The 17916-nt window shown below is 50.4% G+C and overlaps 1 protein-coding gene across 1 annotated transcript; it reads left to right on the forward strand.

Moving 5' to 3' along the window:
• The first annotated feature begins 347 nt into the window (after positions 1–347).
• Positions 348–9828, forward strand: Rd3 (RD3 regulator of GUCY2D). Its single transcript, XM_052200279.1, has 3 exons — positions 348–748; positions 6648–6959; positions 8555–9828. The coding sequence occupies exons 2-3, from the start codon at positions 6664–6666 to the stop codon at positions 8844–8846; spliced, it is 588 nt and encodes a 195-aa protein (XP_052056239.1). The 5' UTR covers positions 348–748; positions 6648–6663; the 3' UTR covers positions 8847–9828.
• The last annotated feature ends 8088 nt before the right edge of the window (positions 9829–17916 follow it).

The following is a 17916-nucleotide window of genomic DNA, read 5'->3' on the forward strand; positions in this document are numbered from 1 at the left end:
CAGTGCCAGTCCCTGGCATCTCTTAGACTTTCCAGGACCTACTTTCTCTCTTCTTCCTGGACCTACCTGAGCCTTCTGTGCCTGTGCTTGATACAAGGGAAGGAAAGACAGACAGGGTGGCAGGTAAGGAAAGTGATAAAGGTGGAGACAAGTTCATGGGCTCCTGGTGCCCAGAATAACGGCCTCCTAGAGGCAAGAGTGTGCTGCGTTCGGGAACTATTCCCCAGGCAGCTAGAGACATCGGCCTATAGCGGGCTCACAGAGAGTCTGATGAGGTTAGTAGCACCAAACTGGGTGGTGCTGAGAGAGCAAGGGTCCAGATGCCTTCTGGGAACTCCACTCTCTCAGAGTCAGGTCAGCCCTCCCTCACCAGCTAATACTGCTGCAGGCCAAGAGGCTTAGGTGGGTCTCCATGACAACCACAGCTGGCCTGCCTCCAGGTTCTGCCGGGAGCTGTGTCTCAGCTCTGGGGACCTGCACACACTCCACAAACACCAGCCCAGCTGGCTCCCTCCTCCACTTGGTGGCTCTAGTACAACTTCTCAGAGAGGAAGAGCAGAAAGCGCAAGAGGCAGCCAGCAGTGGAGGAGGCGGAGGGAGGCTGAGGATGGAGTTGAGCCTTCAACTTCTGCCGGTTTTCTGCTCGCTCAACTTGCCCTAGAAAAGATCAAGACTCTCTTCTCCTAGAGTGTGGAGTAGAAAGCAGGACCCCTACAGTGATCGTGGCCCTGAAAGAGGTGGACCTCAGGTAAGGGGGGGGTCTCCCCAGAAGTGGCAACTTCCTGCACTTATGGTGGACAGCTTTTGGAGTCAGCCACACTTGGCTATGAGCTTTGAGGGCCACCTGGGAACAGGAAGTAAGCTGGACCCAGGACCCAGGTAGCCCTGGGCGGCCCCCTCAGTCTTCACTGGTCAAAGATGAGCAGACTCGGGCATGATCCTGAGGGTGCCCATCCTGGTTCATAAATGTATAGGAGGCCACGGCTGTTGTGTACTCTGGGCAGAGCAAGCATCGGAGGGAAACCAGCCTTGGCATTCCCCCTTGTGCTGTGCAGGTGACGCAGGCAGGGGGAGAAAGCAAATCTCAAATTAGAGGGGGGTGCCTGCTTGAGAAATGCAACTTTAGCACCTATAAGGTGCAGAGTCAAGTCCAGACATATAGCAGCGACCAAGAAACTCATGGTCCCCTCCACAATGGTGCAGCCTCTGAGGTCCGATAAGACACTAAGGAGGGGATCTGGGTGATGGGGGAGGGTTCAATAGAGATGTCTCATTATGACATCGGGATGAAGGGGCGCTTCTTGGAGATTGTCCACCATAGTCAGACCTGAGTATTTGTACCTCTGCCTCAGTATGAAGAAAACTGACTGAGACTCATCCGTCTACTCACCCATCCACCTGCCTCTCCTCTCCTCAGCCATCCACCTCCCTATCAACAGACCCCTCTATCCATATATGCATTCGTTCATCCATCAACCTACCTACTCATCCACCACCCACCCACTGATCCACCCACCCACCCACTGACCCACCTATCCGCTCACATACCCAACTGCCCAGGCATCCATTCACCCATCATTACAGATGCTGGGACGATGGGTCTTGTAGTCACTGAGGTCCATGCTATCTCTGTGGGGAACAGCAAGGGCCAGGTTGCAGGAAGAAGTTGACTCTAAGACACTGGTTTGAGGGATGAGCAGGTCTTTGTCAGGTAGGTGAAAGACCCACAGGTCAGGCTGGTTCATACCTGGCTTCGTGGATTATGGATAATTTTTCTAATGCCTAAAGGAAACAAGGTGAACTTATAGCTTGTGAAGTTGACTTTGGCCCTGAGAAAAGCAGAATTGGAGAGATGAGCTGTTAACAGGATCCAGGGTCCATCCTCAGCTGATACAGCCTGCTCCAAGAGGGGACCTCTGTCCTGGGACAGCCTGGGTCAGGTAGCCTTAGACCCTAGGGTCCCCAGGAACAGAGCCCTCCCTAGCCTGCAGATATTCAGCTGAGCTGTGGGAGCCCAGCCACACCAGGGGAGAGCTCTAGCTGTTGCCTTAGGTGTGGGTCTCTCTGGACCAATAAGTCAGGGTTCTTGGATCAAGGACAGCATCCCCTCCACTGCGGCACTAGTGAACAGAGTGGTTCCCTCTAACTGTCTGGAGCCAGAGTCCTCTTGCCTTTGGGATTCAGGGAAGGCTTTGAGTGTTTCTAAGGTGAGAAGCCACTGTCCTGAGGGATGTCCAGAAATAGACCAGAGGGGAGGCTCAGAGTGTGCGCAGAGGTGACAGTGTAAGGAAAGGGAGAGGCGGGAGGTCGGAGGAGAGTAACACCCCGGGCGCCTGCAATCTCAGACACCAGATCACAGGGCCTGGGGAGGCCAGGATCTGGGTTGAGGTCAAGCTTGCACCAGGTTGGGGTGCGTGTGCAGGAGAGGCTTTCCTTGCTGTTCTCCAGACCTTTGGAGGTCAGCGAGAACACGTTTTCTGAAAAATCTTTCTGTGTAAAATCACCAAGGTTGAATTAGCAAAAGCCAGCTCTGTAGAAATGTAGCTGCTGAAAAATCTATAAAACTAGCTCATGAAACAGAGGTATCCGTGCTTTTTTAGAACCAGGTAAGATGACAAGATCTAGTGACACAGCTAACAAACACCATGTTTCAGAGTAATGATGAATGTACAATATTTTACAAGTAGCAACTTTGAGTTACTGTAAAGTCATGGACACTTGTGGTTGTTTGATGGTCATTCATGGCCAGAGGAAATTCTACAGCAAAATATTTTAGATTTATTTTATGTGTATGAGTGTTTTGCCTGCATATATGTGTGTGCCCCACATGTGTGACTGGTGCCTGTGGAAATCAGAGGAAGTATCAGACACTCCAGAATTGTGAGCTACCATGTGGGTGCTGGTCCTCTGCAAGAGCAAGTACTCTTAGCTGCAGAGCCATCTCTCCAGACTGGAAATGATACATTTTAAGTTACAGATGGAAACAAAGTTTTACAAGTTTATCACTCGATTCTCCTAGGACCCCAGGGAACAGTCCCGGCAGTAAGGACCAGTGACAGCACAGATGGACGGGCCTTCTGATGATGTATAAAGCTTTTGTTCAGGCTTATCTGGTTTGACAGGAACTTGAAACAAGTGCCCTCATTGCCTTATTCCAGATGGGGAAACTGAGACTCCAGAGATCTGGATATAGGCTGGATGTGTCGGGTACAGCTGGCGTTCTCTAGCCTGCCTCAGCTGAGACAACTGACCGGGGGGATAGGGATAGCCGGACCACCAAGCGTGTCTGAGGTCAAAGGGAGTGTGAGTCCGAGCGGTGGTGAGGGTGTGCTCCTTAGCAGGAGACCAGGAGAGCGAAGGGAGGAGCTGTCAACCGAAGGCAGCATCCATCTTGCCCATTTCCCAGATGTGGGAGAGAGGTCTATCCCCAAGGCTCTCACAGACCCAATGTAAAGAAGATTGGGGTTCTTTACAGCCTCGGGACCCTCAGAGCATTGTCCCGGGCTGGCTTTCATTTCTTCTCTCCCCTCCCTGTGTCAGCCTCAGCAGGACCGGCACCCTGCCTGTTCTCCCAGCCACCTGGCCATCACTTCCAGACTGAGTACCAGGTTCTGGGATGCCAGAGCCAGGCGTTGCATAGGACACGGCTGCTTTTGTGTGTCACAAACATTCTGGGGAGTGTGCTGCCACGTGTGACAACCTTGTGTGTACATGAGGAATTTAAGGCCTGGCTGGTCAGGGAGGATGCAGCAGTGAGCTCTCAGTGGGGGTTTCCTGGGTGTCCTCTCAGATGGCCACACAGAGTGCAGTCTTCTGTGGAAGGGTCACAATGCCTCTCTCTGGAGATCCCCACTCAGACTCCAAAGTGTAATCACAAACATACCCCACCACCTATCTTTGAATAGGCTTCTTTTTTAAAAAAAGATTTATTTATTTATTTTATGTATATGAGTACACTGTAGCTGGACAGATGGTTGTGAGCCATCATGTGGTTGCTGAGAATTGAACTCAGGACCTCTGCTCATTCTGGCTCTGCTAGCTCTGGCCCAAAGATGTGTTTATTATTGTATCTAAGTACACTGTAGCCATCTTCAGACACACCAGAAGAGGGTGTCAGATCTCATTACGGATTGCTGTGAGTCACCATGTGGTTGCTGGGAATTGAACTCAGGATCTTCGGAAGAGGAGTCAGTGCTCTTACCCACTGAGCCGTCTTACTAGCCCTTGAACAGGCTTCTTGAGGGAACCTCACAGCTAGTGCAGTGGAAGGCACGGCCCAGGGCCCAGGACTGCTGAGACCTCAGGCTGGCCCAGCGTTCTGCCTGTGCCTGCTGGTGGAGAATCCCACGGCTGTATGTGCAGGCATACTGGAAAGTTGGAAGGAAAGTACAACAACAAATACCAAAAACTTGAGAAAACAATTGGTTTTGCTATATGCTGGAGTTTGTGTGTGCGAATGCGCATGTGTGTCGCTTGTCTGAGTGGGGAGCAGGCCTCTAGATCAGGCTCTGAGGTCATCAAGGCCCCGTCTGTCCCAGGCTCCTGTGGTGAGCTGGAGTGAGAGGGGCCTGGAAGTCTGCCAGGGAATTCAGCTTCTGAGGGGAGCAATACCTCCAGAGGGGGCAGGCGGTGAGGCGAGGGGGAGCCCCATTCTTCCAGGGCGGGTCACACGCAGCCTGTCTGGTCCGGGAGTCTGCCTGGCTGGCAGCTGTCCACAGCTATCCTTCCCTTCCTCCACCCTCGCTCTCCATCCAGCAGCCTTAAGAACTTAATCTGTCTTGCCCCGAAAGCCTCCCGAAGGGGAGCAGCTGGCATGGGGCAGAAATAGCTGCAGCAGAAATCCTACTGCTCTTGGATCAGGGCCAGTGTGGAGGAGCATGGGGGTGGGGAGAAGAAAGCGGAGACAGGCTTCTCCTTTCCAGTGAGACCCCAAGCTGGGCCGCAGAAGATTGGGGATCACGAAGCTCAGGTTCAGAAGGCTCACCCAGCCTTAGTCCCTGGAAACCATCTGCCTCCACCGGCCAGCTCAGGTCTCCACGGGACTAGAGAGACTGGGCAGTTCCCCGCTCGCTGGCCGTTTGTACTTCATTCGTCAGCCCTCTTCTTAACTCTGTTATTTGATGTCTTGTTTGTTTTTTAAAAACTCTTTATTTATTCTAGATATTAATTCTATGTCACGTGTGCAGCCGCCAGAGGTTTTCTCCTGTCCTGTGGGCTCCTCCTCTCTGTTAACTTTCCTTTGCTGTACAGAGGCTTTTAAAATTTCACCAGGTTCCGAATTGTTGCCCTTATTTCCTGAGTCACTAGAGTCCTGCTGAGAGGGGCTTGCTATACTTGTGCCTGAAGTGTTTCCCAATCTATTTCTCTCATAGTTGTAGAATTTCTGGTCTGATCAATTTGAAGTTGGTTTTCATCCTGTGTCCTGCTCAGGCAGCTCTGTGTAACACCTCAGACTGAGGCTGTGTCTTCCTCCCAGGCCACCATCTCTATCTGTCCCTGTGTGTGACGATGTCTGCTCTCACTCTCATCCCGCCCACAACCCCTCCTCGGACCCCTTCATTGTCTAATGTTCACCCCTCCCCATAGATCCCGAATGTGTTCTGGTAAAATCTCCAACCCAAATAAGCCTGTGTAAAGAAAACACAACTCAGTTAATATGAATACAAGCTGCACGACTAACTGAACAGTTCTACCATACACTACTATATCCCCAGCTATGAGATCCCACATAACTTGAGGTTTCTCCAGGCCACGTGCTTCTGCTCCATTTTCCTTCCACTTCCTCTGTCGCCCTTTCTTCTCTTCCCCTCTTCCTCCCCCAAAGTTTTCAGCTCCACCTTCCCTTCCACTGCCCAATCGCCGGCTCTAACCTTTATTTTACAAGTTAAAATGGGCAGAAGGTTCACAAGAAGTCACCTGAGTACCTGATTCACTCCTCACCCCAGACAGCCCCTCTGCGCCAGTCAGAGAGCAGGACCTCGATACTTTCACGCTGGTGTCCCTCCACTGAACGTGTCTAATGTTTACTGGATTAGTGAGTTATGAAGGGTTTGTCAGTTGTTTTATCAGGGTAATGTCAACCCACACGTGTCTAAGTCTATCATCCTTAGACTGGAGGCATTTCTTGTTGGATTGGCATAGGATATAAGTATCTAAGGGTGTGTGTATGTGTGCGTGTTCACACATGTGTGTGTTGTATGAGCATGTATGTATGTGTTGTATGGACATGTATGTTGTGTGGTGTGTTGTTTGCTCTGTATGTGTTTATGCTGTGCATACCTTCCCCACAGATTATGAGGACATTATCATGCTGGATATGTACCGTTCCCTGTTTTGTTTAGGGTTAGTGAGGTTTAGTGAGCAATTTCTCTGGTTCAACCATCACGATGCTTTCAGGATTCTTATCAAAATGACTGCACACATCACCTCCATGCAGTGCTTATGACAAGCCAAGCTGCTTCTTAAATGGCCTTATTTTGTTTTCCATAATTAAGAATTTTGCTCAAAAGACGCTGTGGCCTACACGAGGCCTCACAGCTGTAAGGGGTGGGATGTTGTCAGCTGGGGACCAACTCTCCTCTCTCTTTCTCGGTGTCTTGGGTTCCTCCCTTCCTGACAAGGGGCACACTCCTTCTTCTCTGTCTCAGAAAGGCCTGGGGGGCCATGTCCCTCATCCCGTGGCTCCGGTGGAGTGACACCCCTCCCCGGCTTTCACCCCGGAGCCCGGCCGAGATGGTGCTGGAGACACTCATGATGGAGCTGGCTGGGCAGATAAGAGAGGTGGAGCGGCAGCAGAGGGAGCGTCGCAGCGCGGTCAGGAAGATCTGCACCGGAGTGGACTACAGTTGGCTGGCCAGCACACCCAGGCCCACCTATGACATCAGCCCTGGTGAGCGGCTGCAGCTGGAGGATGTATGTGCCAAGATCCACCCATCCTACTGTGGGCCTGCCATCCTCAGGTAACCCTGGCTTTGGGCTGGGGACCAACTATGATCCTACCGGCTCCAGAGAAGGTGACTGTAGTCACAGGAGCCTGAGGCTACTAGGATCAGAGCCAGACAGCATGAGTAGGCCAGAAATATATTAGATGGGGCGGGGGCAGGAAAGGGAACTCAGAAGGCATATCTGACCTGGGGAGGCTTCATCTGGGGCTGGAGGGAGTTTCTGGAGGCCCTCAGGCTGGGCTGGGTGGGACCCAAAGCCTGTAAATTTGTTGTTCTTCCTGCTGGGCGGTTGCAAGCCTGTGCGTCAACTATGGCTTCTTTGTCTTGTGTTTATCTTCCAAGTCTCCAACTTCTCCTGCTGCATTTCCTTCTTCCTCTTTGTTTAGCCCAGGCTAACCTAGAACTCACTATGTAGCCTAGACTGGTCTCAAATTCACAGAAATCCTGCTGCCTCAGCCTCAGTGCTCCTTCCTTAGGACCTGTTCCAGGCAATCTTTCCAAAACTGGTGTATTAGTTACTCTGTTTCCATCAAGGTCGATCCTGGTCAGCCTGAGGTGCGAGTGTGTGTGGGGAAGAGGGGAACAGGCAAGCTTAACACGTGTGAGAGCCCAGGGCACCAAGTGTGTAAAGCTTGGTGAAGCACAGGACAGAACTTAAACCTCCCTCCCTGGGGCTGTGGACCCTACATCTGTGCCCATGGAGTTGGTGAAGTCAGTGCAAACTCGGGAACGATTCCAAAAGTACAGGAGTTTCTTGTCAGCCTTCTGTTTGTAAAGGACAAATCTACAAGTAAACACGTTGATCTCAGCTCCTCCGATAGCCCCCAATACTTGCCCATCCTGGGCTTTCTCTCTGAGATTCCCTTGAAAGGAGGACTTTGCCCCCTTTTCCCCCCTTTGGTTTTTGTAGTCTTCGCGCTGGCTCCCTCCCTTTCAGACTGAGCTCTCCCATTCTCCTGATCCTATTGATGATGGAGGTCCCTCAAAGCATTTACTTCAGAAAATAGGACAGAGGTAGAGTCCTAAGCTGCTGCCAGGGGGCGCCTGACCTGGCTGGCTAAACCCACAGTGAGGGGGCATCGGGTTAGAGCCTTGCTTCCTCCTGTCCCTGCCGAGCGCTGGCTCTCTGTAGGGCAGAGGAAAGAAGGGATCAAATGGATGAAGCCAGCTCTAGGGAGAAATCTAGGCAGAGGAAACAGCTAAGGAAACAAAGGACCACGGAGGCCACCAGAGGCCTTCCTGAGACAGAGCAGGGCCCTTGGGGAAGCAGAGCTGTTCATCCCCTGAAGAGACACACACAATGACACTGCAGACAAGCATTCAGAGTAATCACGGGGCAGGTGGAGCCGGCAGGGGGGTGTACACAAGGCTTCCTGCAGCCAGGCTGCAGCTGCAGTGCATACCTTGGGACTCTGTCCCTGTCAGCCTTGGGCTGGTTTCTGCCGCCTTGCATATGCGCATGCCTACCTTTTAACTGGTAGGAGAAACTGAGGCTCAGAGGTGAATAGGGGCAGGCTCAGGGATTTGAACTCAAGATTGACTGGGACAAGAGCAAGGCTGGGAGTTGCTGGCAGGTGAGCAGCTCAGCCCCTCCCGTCATGTGCCCCCAGGTTCCGACAGCTGCTGGCCGAACGAGAGCCCGAGGTGCAGGAGGTGGCGCGGCTGTTCCACTCGGTGTTGCAGGAGGCCCTGGAGAAGATGAAGCAGGAGGAGGAGGCCCATAGGCTGACACGTCAGTGGAGCTTGAGGCCCCGCGGCAGCCTGTCGTCCTTCAAGACCCGCGCTCGCATCGCGCCCTTTGCCAGTGACATCCGGACCATCTCGGAGGACGTGGAGCGTGACGCACCGCCCCCGCCGCGCACCTGGAGCATGCCGGAGTTCAGGGCACCCCAGTCCGACTGACCATCCAGGGCAATCATCCTCAGGAGGAATGACGGGCTGGTGACTGTCACCAGCGCTGGAACCTCCATCAAGCAACATGGCTAGACCTCGGAGCCAACTACCCAATGAGCACACCTGCTTGGCTACTGGGCAGAGTCAGGACTTGAGGCCTGTTTCTCCCCAAAAAGGTCTCCACTTCCCAGGCTGATACAGACACAAGGCCTGGTGTTGGAGCAGGCTTCTCTCCATCTCCTCTGTCTGGAACAAGGAACAAGTGTCTCCCTCTTTTACAAGACCCACATACTCATGCCAACTTCCGGGATGCCCCATTCACCCTATCCATTCAGGGCACCTTTACTGGTGACCAGATGACATTCACTGCCGGGGACCCACAGCCTCAGGCCCAGGACAGCCAGGTCAACCCACTCTTCAGCTAGTGAGTGAAAAACCAGGAGTCTCCCAAGGGTCTCCCTGCTTTTGCCTTAACTCTAATCCCTCTAATGTGGCACTGTTCTTGCCTCTGAGTCCTTGAATGCTGGACTATGATAGGGTAGGACCAGTGTCTACATCCCCACCCTCTGAGGCTGGGGCTGTTCTCCAAGAAAGGTAGCTAGGGGTAGGCAGGATGATCCCATCCTGTGGTGTCATCAGATGGAGTATGGCTGGCCCAGAGTCAGGTGTGGAGGCCTGCAAACCTGCTGCCCAAGTCTAGGGATCCTTCTGCTCACACCTGCTCTCCAGCTGCCCGAGCAAGTGCCCGAGTAGTCTCCTGCAGCCCCGTGCTCTGATGGCCTAGGAGTGGATCACCGTGAAAGACCAGGAAAGCCAGATGCTCCTCCCCACCCAAGTCTGGGGCAGAAGTAGGGTTCAGGGTGAGCAGAGTGTCTGTCCCTAGCACCCAGTGCATGTGAACCTTATTATAGTCCAAATAAAATGCAATGGGAGGAAAATACAGGTACAACATGTAGTCTGGCTCAGTGGGAAGTATATTCTCTGCCCTCTTTCCTCCTCTTCTTCTTCTTCTTCCTCCTCCTCTTCCTCCTCCTCCTCCTCCTCCTCCTCCTCTTCCTCCTCTCCATGGTCTCACTATTTTGGCTGCTTTGGCCTCTCGAGTGCTGAGTCTACGACATAGATATTCTTTCTGAATGATGTGGCTTTGGGCTGCTTCGCCAGGATCTGGAGAGAGTTCACTCAGCTCCCAAACTTTGATAGAGGTCCAGAGTGACCTGTGCTGTGATGGGCGTTCACTTCGATTCAGTGAGCTTGCAGATGCTTCCGATGTGACACCAAGAACACGGAAAGGCTGTGAAACAAACAAGTCCACAGTTGAGAGGAAATGTTGAGTGATCTGGAGTTTGCTAAGCCTCCAGCCTGAGGCCCCTGAGGGGCTTGATTTGCCCAGAGAGAGATCCTGAGGATCCTCAGAGGACACTGAGTTCTGCTCCCAGGTCTCTCTGTTCTCCTCAAACAAAAGGGAAACCTGAGGTAGTGAGCTCGCTCTTGAGTGACAGGCTACTGCTGTCCCTGCCGACCCCCTCAGTGCTATTCTGCTTTGTCCCATCTTAACCGTGAAGCTAAAGCCTGCGAGGGCCCCAGAGGTTCTCTGCACCCAGGCTGGTAAAGCCGAGAAAAGACACTTGCTGCCATTTCTACTTAAAAGACTCAGGGACAACAAACGGAGGTGTCTGCTGAGGGGCTGGCACTGACTGGACGGGAACTTTCACCTGCTGAGCTGGGGCTGGAGCCGCATTTTATTTCCGGTGCTTCTTACTTGGTACTAAACTTTCAAGTTCTAGAAAGTAAAGGGAGCCTTAATACTTATTAATAATATTAATTTCATTTTTATTTCATGTTTTAATATCTTAATCCAAAATTTTGGCAGGTAATTTAATATGAATCTCAGATATGATTCTTCACTCCTGAATACTTCAGTGTGCTCTGCAAAAGAGAACATACATATATATATATGTGTGTGTGTGTGTGTGTGTGTGTGTGTATGTGTGTGTGTGTATGTGGTGGCATACATCTTTAGCCCCAGGGTTTGGGAGGCAGAGGCATGCAGATCTCTGAGTTCGAAGTCAGTCTGGTCTACAGAATGAGTTCTAAGATAGCCAGGGCTACATGGAAACCCTGTCTTGAAACAAAAACACACAGCCGTTCTGTTAATAAAATCTATACAAACGTTCATATTATCTAATACCTAGTCCATGCTGAAATGAGCCAAATTTTCCCCAACATATGATTCCTGCATTTTGTTTCTGAGAGTGAGGGTCTCATCAAATCTCATACATCCACACATCAATCAGAAAATTATGATTTATTTATGCTCAGTCATATAGCATTCTGTAATTTACAATGGGATATTGATTATAGAGTATCATGTTGATAATCAGTAAATTATTAAATTGTAGCCATTGATAAAATTGTTTCAAGACAGATTCTCTAATATATATGTATATGTACATATACATATATACAATGTAACTTTATATAACATTAATTTCTTGTTCTCTGGCTTTAGATTATTAAATTCTTCCATAAACAAGGAAAGCAGCAAAAAAGTGCCAACCATTTGCGCCAGTAAAGAGTAGCTAGTAATAGTACATATTTTTATTAATTTGAAACAATGAAAACCTATTGGCCACTCAGGGTAGGGGTACATGCTTGGCTTAATACTTCAGGAGCCTTCCAGTGCGCACTTGAGTCACACACAAGGAGGAATAAAACACTGAGGATAACCAGTCATAACAAAACCACATTCTTTGTAGTTTGTTATCTCGTAGGTTTGACCTGCGAGCTTGCTTTGACCCACAAATAGCTACTGCAGTTATTACACGTTCCACGGAAAGTTGTCTTTTAGGCGAAGACATATTTGAGAGTTGTTTACAAAGTCTTAAGAGGAAAAAATGCTTTGCTTCCAAAATACTGTCTCTGGAATGTCTGAGTTCATCAGCTGTATTGGCATTTTCTGTTCCCAGCACTTACACTCTGGAGGTCTGCCTTGCAAGCCAGAGAAAGCATGGAATTCTGGGCTGGGCTGGAAAAATGCCTTGTTCCATGGGGGTTGGCGGTCTGGGCCATTATCCATCCAGGATGTGAAGAACAATATGGTGTGAATATTTGAGTCCACATCTTCAGGGTCAGGCTGATTGGGGATTTGGACGAGCATGAAAGACAGGCTATGGAGAACACACCTGACTGGAGGAAGAATTGGGGTGTGCTTAGATGCTCAGGATGAGCAGTGCCCAAACACAACACCCTAACCGGAAGTGGCCTCACCCCCGCCCCCGCGGTTGTAAGCTCTGAAGGCCAGCCCAGCCTTGTTTTGTCTGTCAAGCTTCAGGCTGGGGGTGGTGGGCGGGTTCTTGGTCCGCTGCAGATCAGGGTGGGCAGAAAGAGGCTGTGTGCGCTCAGCATAGACAGGATCAAGCTGAAAGTCACATTATCTTGAACACTTAAAGCTGTCAATACCTCGTACTGGAAACAAAATGCACATTCATATAATATTTTGTATTCGATGTTGGGAGAGTTGAGTTCCGGAGTTACATGTTCAAAAAATTCCCCCACTTTGGAGAATAAGAGGAACTATAACTAAAAAGGATTAAGCCAGAAGTTTAAGGCTTTTATCTTGCAGACAGTGTAGAATTACTGAAGATAGGAGGAAAACGTTTGAAATGAATGGCCGCCGAGAACAGACTCGGTAAAACCGTTTTGAAAACGTGGAATGTTTTGACATCAGACCAGCGTTCTGAGACGTTCTCGGATGCTCACCTCCCAGACATTGGGGATTTTTTTCAAAAGGTTTGTTTTTAGTTTTTGTGTATGAGTGTTTTGCCAGCATGAATGTATACATGCCACATGCATTCCTGGTGCTCACAGAGGCCATATGGCCTTTGATACCCTAGAACTGGAGTTCCAGATAGTTGTGAGGCATCATGTAGGTTCTGAGAACTGAACTCTAGAAGAATAGCCTGGCTCAACCACTGAGCCATCTTTCCAGTTTCCAAAACATAAAATATCCGCCCCCCAATATGTCTTTATATCCTCTTGGATAAGCTTATTTGCTGTTAAATTTAAGTTTTCTTTTTTACCTTTATTGAAAACTAAGACATAAGCATACATATTGGCCTGGCCCTCTTCCCTGGAGACTGTCACCTGCTGCTCTGCGTTAGAAGTATAATCACCATGGGCACCTCCACATACTGTCCCACTGCAGTGGGTTCAGGGGCTTCCCTCGGGGGTTCTTGCCTCTCCCACATGAGCAATCCTTTGTGCTGAGTGAGATGCAGTGAGATGGAAAACAGCCCAGGGCTGTTTCCACTGCTGTGTATAGGCCCATCAGGACTGATCACAGGTGCAGAGCTGTAGTCTGGGTTCCTCTGCCTCTCCCCGGAGGGTCACAAGTAAAGTAGATGCATCTATCAAGTGCAGCAGTGAGAAAGAAAGGCACTATCAAAATAAGGGGTACAGTGACCCAGACAGAGTCACCCACACTTGTCATTGTGTTCTCAAGAAATCCTCCAAGAGCCTACTGAGCAAAAGCGCTTAGCTTTTCTCATTTGGTGGAGCACTGAGGTAGGCCACTCCTGACCGTCCCAGGCGGATACTGCCTTAGTTAGGGTTTCTGTTGTTGCAATGAAACACCATGACCAAAATGCAAGTTGGGAGATGCACTGGCTGGTTTTGTATGCCAACCTGACACAAGCTGGAGTTATCACGGACAAAGGAGCCTCCCTTGAAGAAATGCCTTCATGAGATCCAGCTACAAGGCATTGTCTCAATTACTGATCAAGTGGGGGGTGGGGCACCCATTGAGGGTGGTGCCATCCCTGGCCTGGTAGTCTTGGGTTCTATAAGAAAGCAGGCTAAGCAAGCCAGGAAAAGCAAGCCAGTGAGCAGCATCCCTCCATGGCCTCTGCATCAGCGCCTGCTTCCCGACCTGCTCGAGTTCCAGTCCTGACTTCCTTTGGTGATGAACAGCAGTGTGGAAGTGTAAGCTGAATAAACCCTTTCCTCTCCAACTTGTTTCTTGGTCATGATGTTTGTGCAGGAATAGAAACCCTGACTAAGACAGGAGAGGTTTTATTTAGCTTACACTTCCATATTACTGTCCATCATTGAAGGAAGTCAGAACAGGAACTCACGCAGGGTAGAAACCTGGAGGCAGGAGCTGGTGCAGAGGCCATGGCGGGTGCTGCTTACTTACAGAGGTGCTCCTCATGGCTTGCTCAGCCTGCCTTCTTACAGAGCCCAGGGCCAGGGCCCAGGGATGGCCCCGCCCACAGTGGCTGGGCCCTGTACTTTCTCACTTGAGGTCCTCTCCTTTTAGATAATTCTAGCTTGTGACAAGTTGACATAAAAGTAGCCAGCACAGTCAGTGAGATAAAGTGTGTTGACCACCTGCTATGTGCCAGTCATAACTTGAGAGATAAACTGAAATCAGACAAGACCCTTGCCTAGAACTAGCAATCCAAGCAGTGGTTCAGGTACACCAGGCTCCTTCTCTGCCTCTGCTCTGGGAAAACTCTATGTTGAGTTCCGCACGCTCACGCTGTGTCTGTAAAGTGCTTACTGTGTGTCTGAAGGTTCCTGCACCAAAGGCTCTCACACATGGAGGCAGGAGAAGGGGGGGCGGGGAGAGCCGGCTGAGGAAGTGCGTTTACATCCCTGGGGGAGGAGTAGAGTGGCAAGGATGTTTCTGTCCTTCTGTCCTCTGTCCTTCTGTCTGAGTGGGTACAGTGCATAGAGGGGTACAGCAAGTGGAGGAGCCCTAGCCCCGATGCTGGCTCCTAAAGCCAAGCCAGCTGACCTGTAACCTGAGGTCAAGCACAGGGCCTGTCAGTCCCTGAGGTGACACTGAGGTGCTGTGACCTGTAAGGACCAGTCAGAAGTTCTCCGTGACAGGCAATGCTCCGTCCTTGACAGTGTCACAGCTGGCTCACCTGGAGAATGATGAGTCTCCCCACTTCCTTTCGCAGCCTTGCTGGGCAGCTGTTTCCTTTCTGCCTGTGGCTGCTTTTGCCCTGCACTCCGAAGCCTGGATGCTTGGTGAGGACCCAGCAGCGTGCCTGCCCCAGCAGGACCAGAATGGCCTTGCCAGCAGCACACTCTCGGCTCAGAAGGAATGTCTTCTTCCTTCCTGTCCGTCTTGTCCAGATCCCATCTCTTCCCCACCTCCCTGGCGAAATTCCAGCCAGGACAGGGAGAGCAGGCTTTGGGAGCGCTGTGTTTGCTTCAGCAGAGAAACCATGGCTGGACTTGAGCTGGACAGCAGGCCGGAACATGCTAGAGAGCGCAGCCCCTGTGGGCTTGTGAACACTTGTTAATACTCAGAAGCTTTTGACTGTTGCTGAAAACTTTTAGCAAGTGTTTCTATTTCAAGGTTAGCACCTTTAGATTTTGAAATGTTGATCTAGTACAACATACATTACTATTCAAAATGCAGCAGGAGCTAATTTCTGGACACACGTACACATGTGTACTTGCATATAGAAACACATACATGTACACACAGATGATTATCTAAAAACCGATTTGTCAAATAAACATTGAGGTAGCATGTGTTGTTGGGTATAGGGTGAACACTACCACCCTATGGTATGGAAATTTCACCCTATGGTGAAATTACTAGCCTTTGTGGTCACGGGCATTTTCCATGAATTATTTTGGTGGATTTTAGTGTTCTGTCTCTAAATGAGAAGAGAGGGGAAATAGGTTTTCTGTGTGGTTCTTCTCTTTCTTTTATTCCTATTATTCTTTTTAAAAAGATTTATTTATTTATTTTATGTATATGAGTACACTGTCCTCTCTTCAGACACACCACAAGAGGGCATCAGATCCCATGACAGATGGTTGTGAGCCACCGTGTGGTTGTGGGAACCGAACTCAGGACCTCTGGAAGGGCAGTCAGTGCTCTTGACCGCTGAGCCATCTCTCCAGCCCCCTATTATTCTTTAAAAACAAAACAAAACAAACCTTTTATTGATTTAAGTTTTCCCTCATGCATCTGCTCATCTCTCCTTCCCTTCACATCCACCCCCTTTACTTGCAACCTCCCCCAACAAAATACACACACACACACACACACACACACACACACACACACACAGAGAGAGAGAGAGAGAGAGAGAGAGAGAGAGAGAGAGAGAGAGTAAAGCACAGAAAACATCATGGAAGCTGCAGTGTGTCACAGTGTGTCACAGTAGATCCCTCTGTCCACACATCTTCACTTGCAAGTGTTCTTTGCGATGGGTCACTGGGGGGCTCGAGGTCTCTGGTTTCAGTGACCCCATCGACCCTGGCTCCTCACCAGGACTCCTGTTACTGACCTGTGTCATGGATGTTTGGATCAGCAGGACTGGCCTTGTCAATGAGCCCCAACAATTTGCAGGTGATATCTGGGTGGCAGCTGAGCTGGTCAGTGCACAGGCTCTCCCTTCGCGCCAGCTCTGAGCACCTTCTGGCCAGGCCACCCAATGCCCCGCCCTCCCCATCCCAGCAGGAGGGGTCAGCTCTCCTGCTCTCAGCCCCTGAGCCTGCTCACCCACACCGAGGCCTCCAGAGCCAGCTCCACGGTGCTGCCCAGTCAAGGTGCGGGGCCCAAGATGGATTTGTTTTAGGTTGCTTTTTTGCAAGCACATCTCGGAAAACACAACAAATGGGTGTGGTGAGTAGCTGCATGGAATGGAAAGTGAATTAGAGGCGGTGCTTTCTTTTCCATCCCAGGACACGGTGCCCCAGAACCACAGCTCAGGGTGAAGAACTCAGCTCAGCTCACAGCCTCAGAAGCTTCATGCTCTCTTGGCCTCGCTGACGTGGGCCCATGGTGAGGCAGAGTGTTATGGTGGAAGGGTGTATTAGACCTGAGAATGTGGAGGGAGGGGCAGGTGAAGAGGCCAGCGACAAGACATGCCCTTCAAAGGCATAGCCCAGGGGCCCACTTCCTTCAGCTGGGCCTCGTTAGCACCCATCATGCCCTCAGTAATGGCTCCATCAACAGACTAGTCCACTGATGAAGTGAGATGCCTTGGGGTTGTCATTCCACAACCAATACCCACCCAGACACGTACACCTGCACACTTGCACACATGCACACACACATACACATACACACACACAAACACTACATATTCTGTTACTCTAGAGAACCCTGACTAACACAGACACAAAATAGTGAGCAAACCACAGAACTCCCTGAGTCTGGCCTCTGGGCTAGAGACTGGGCTCCTAGATTACTCAAAGATCACTGACTATCACCAGCAAAGGAACAGTGTATTTCTATGCTACATCTGTTTTGTCAAGTTCTATCCTTTGGAACAAGTTCTGTGGCATCTCTCTAGTATCTTCACTTTTTCACAGAAGAGATTAAGAGGGTTCTTGGACTCACAGAGGCCAGTCAGGTAAGTTGTTTCTACTTAAAACCAATATTTTGTTTGCATGTCTGCAAACATACATGCAGTACCAACAGAGGCCAGAAGGGGGCACTAGATCCATTGGAACTTGAGTTACAGGTGATTGTGAGCCTTCCTTGAGTGCTAGAAATTCAAATTGTGTTCCATTGGTCTTAACTGCTGAATCATATCTTGAGCCCCATGTTTTGCTTTTAAGACTCATTTTTGGTTCTGTCTATCCGTGAGCATCCATGCAAAGGTGTGTGCAGGTGCCCACAGAGGCCAGAGAGAGGACAGCAGATGCCTGAGCTGGAGTCCTACCCGACATGGGCACTGTGAACTGATTTCAGGTTCTCTGGAAGAGTGGCACGCACTCAGGTTCTGTCTCTTATACAGTCAAGTGCCAGCTGCAAGAGCAAGCTCCTGGCATCGCCTGAGCTCTCACGTGACCCTCGGCCCGGGACCCTCGTCCTTCCGTGCTTAGGCGTCAACGCTCTACGCACAATGGAGGATGGCACAGCTCCCAGTTCCAGTCAGGGCAGGATGTCAGATCTGTCTCAGGCTTGCTGAGCTGAAGGACAGACCATATTTTGCATTTACACACAGACCCAAAAGACCAGCGCTTCTCAACCTTCCCGATGCTGCCACCCTTTAACACATGCAGCTCCTCGTGCTGTGGTGACCCCAACCATAAAAACTTT

This window comes from Apodemus sylvaticus, chromosome 12, assembly GCF_947179515.1.
Source record: "Apodemus sylvaticus chromosome 12, mApoSyl1.1, whole genome shotgun sequence".
Classification (NCBI taxonomy): domain Eukaryota; kingdom Metazoa; phylum Chordata; class Mammalia; order Rodentia; family Muridae; genus Apodemus; species Apodemus sylvaticus.

What these genes read in the sequence shown, in the direction of transcription:
- Rd3 (XM_052200279.1), top strand. Translation starts at nt 6,664, where the DNA reads ATGTCCCTCATCCCGTGGCTCCGGTGGAGTGACACCCCTCCCCGGCTT. An exon ending in TGTGGGCCTGCCATCCTCAG is followed by an intron (nt 6,960 to 8,554) that starts GTAACCCTGGCT and finishes ATGTGCCCCCAG; the next exon opens with GTTCCGACAGCTGCTGGCCG.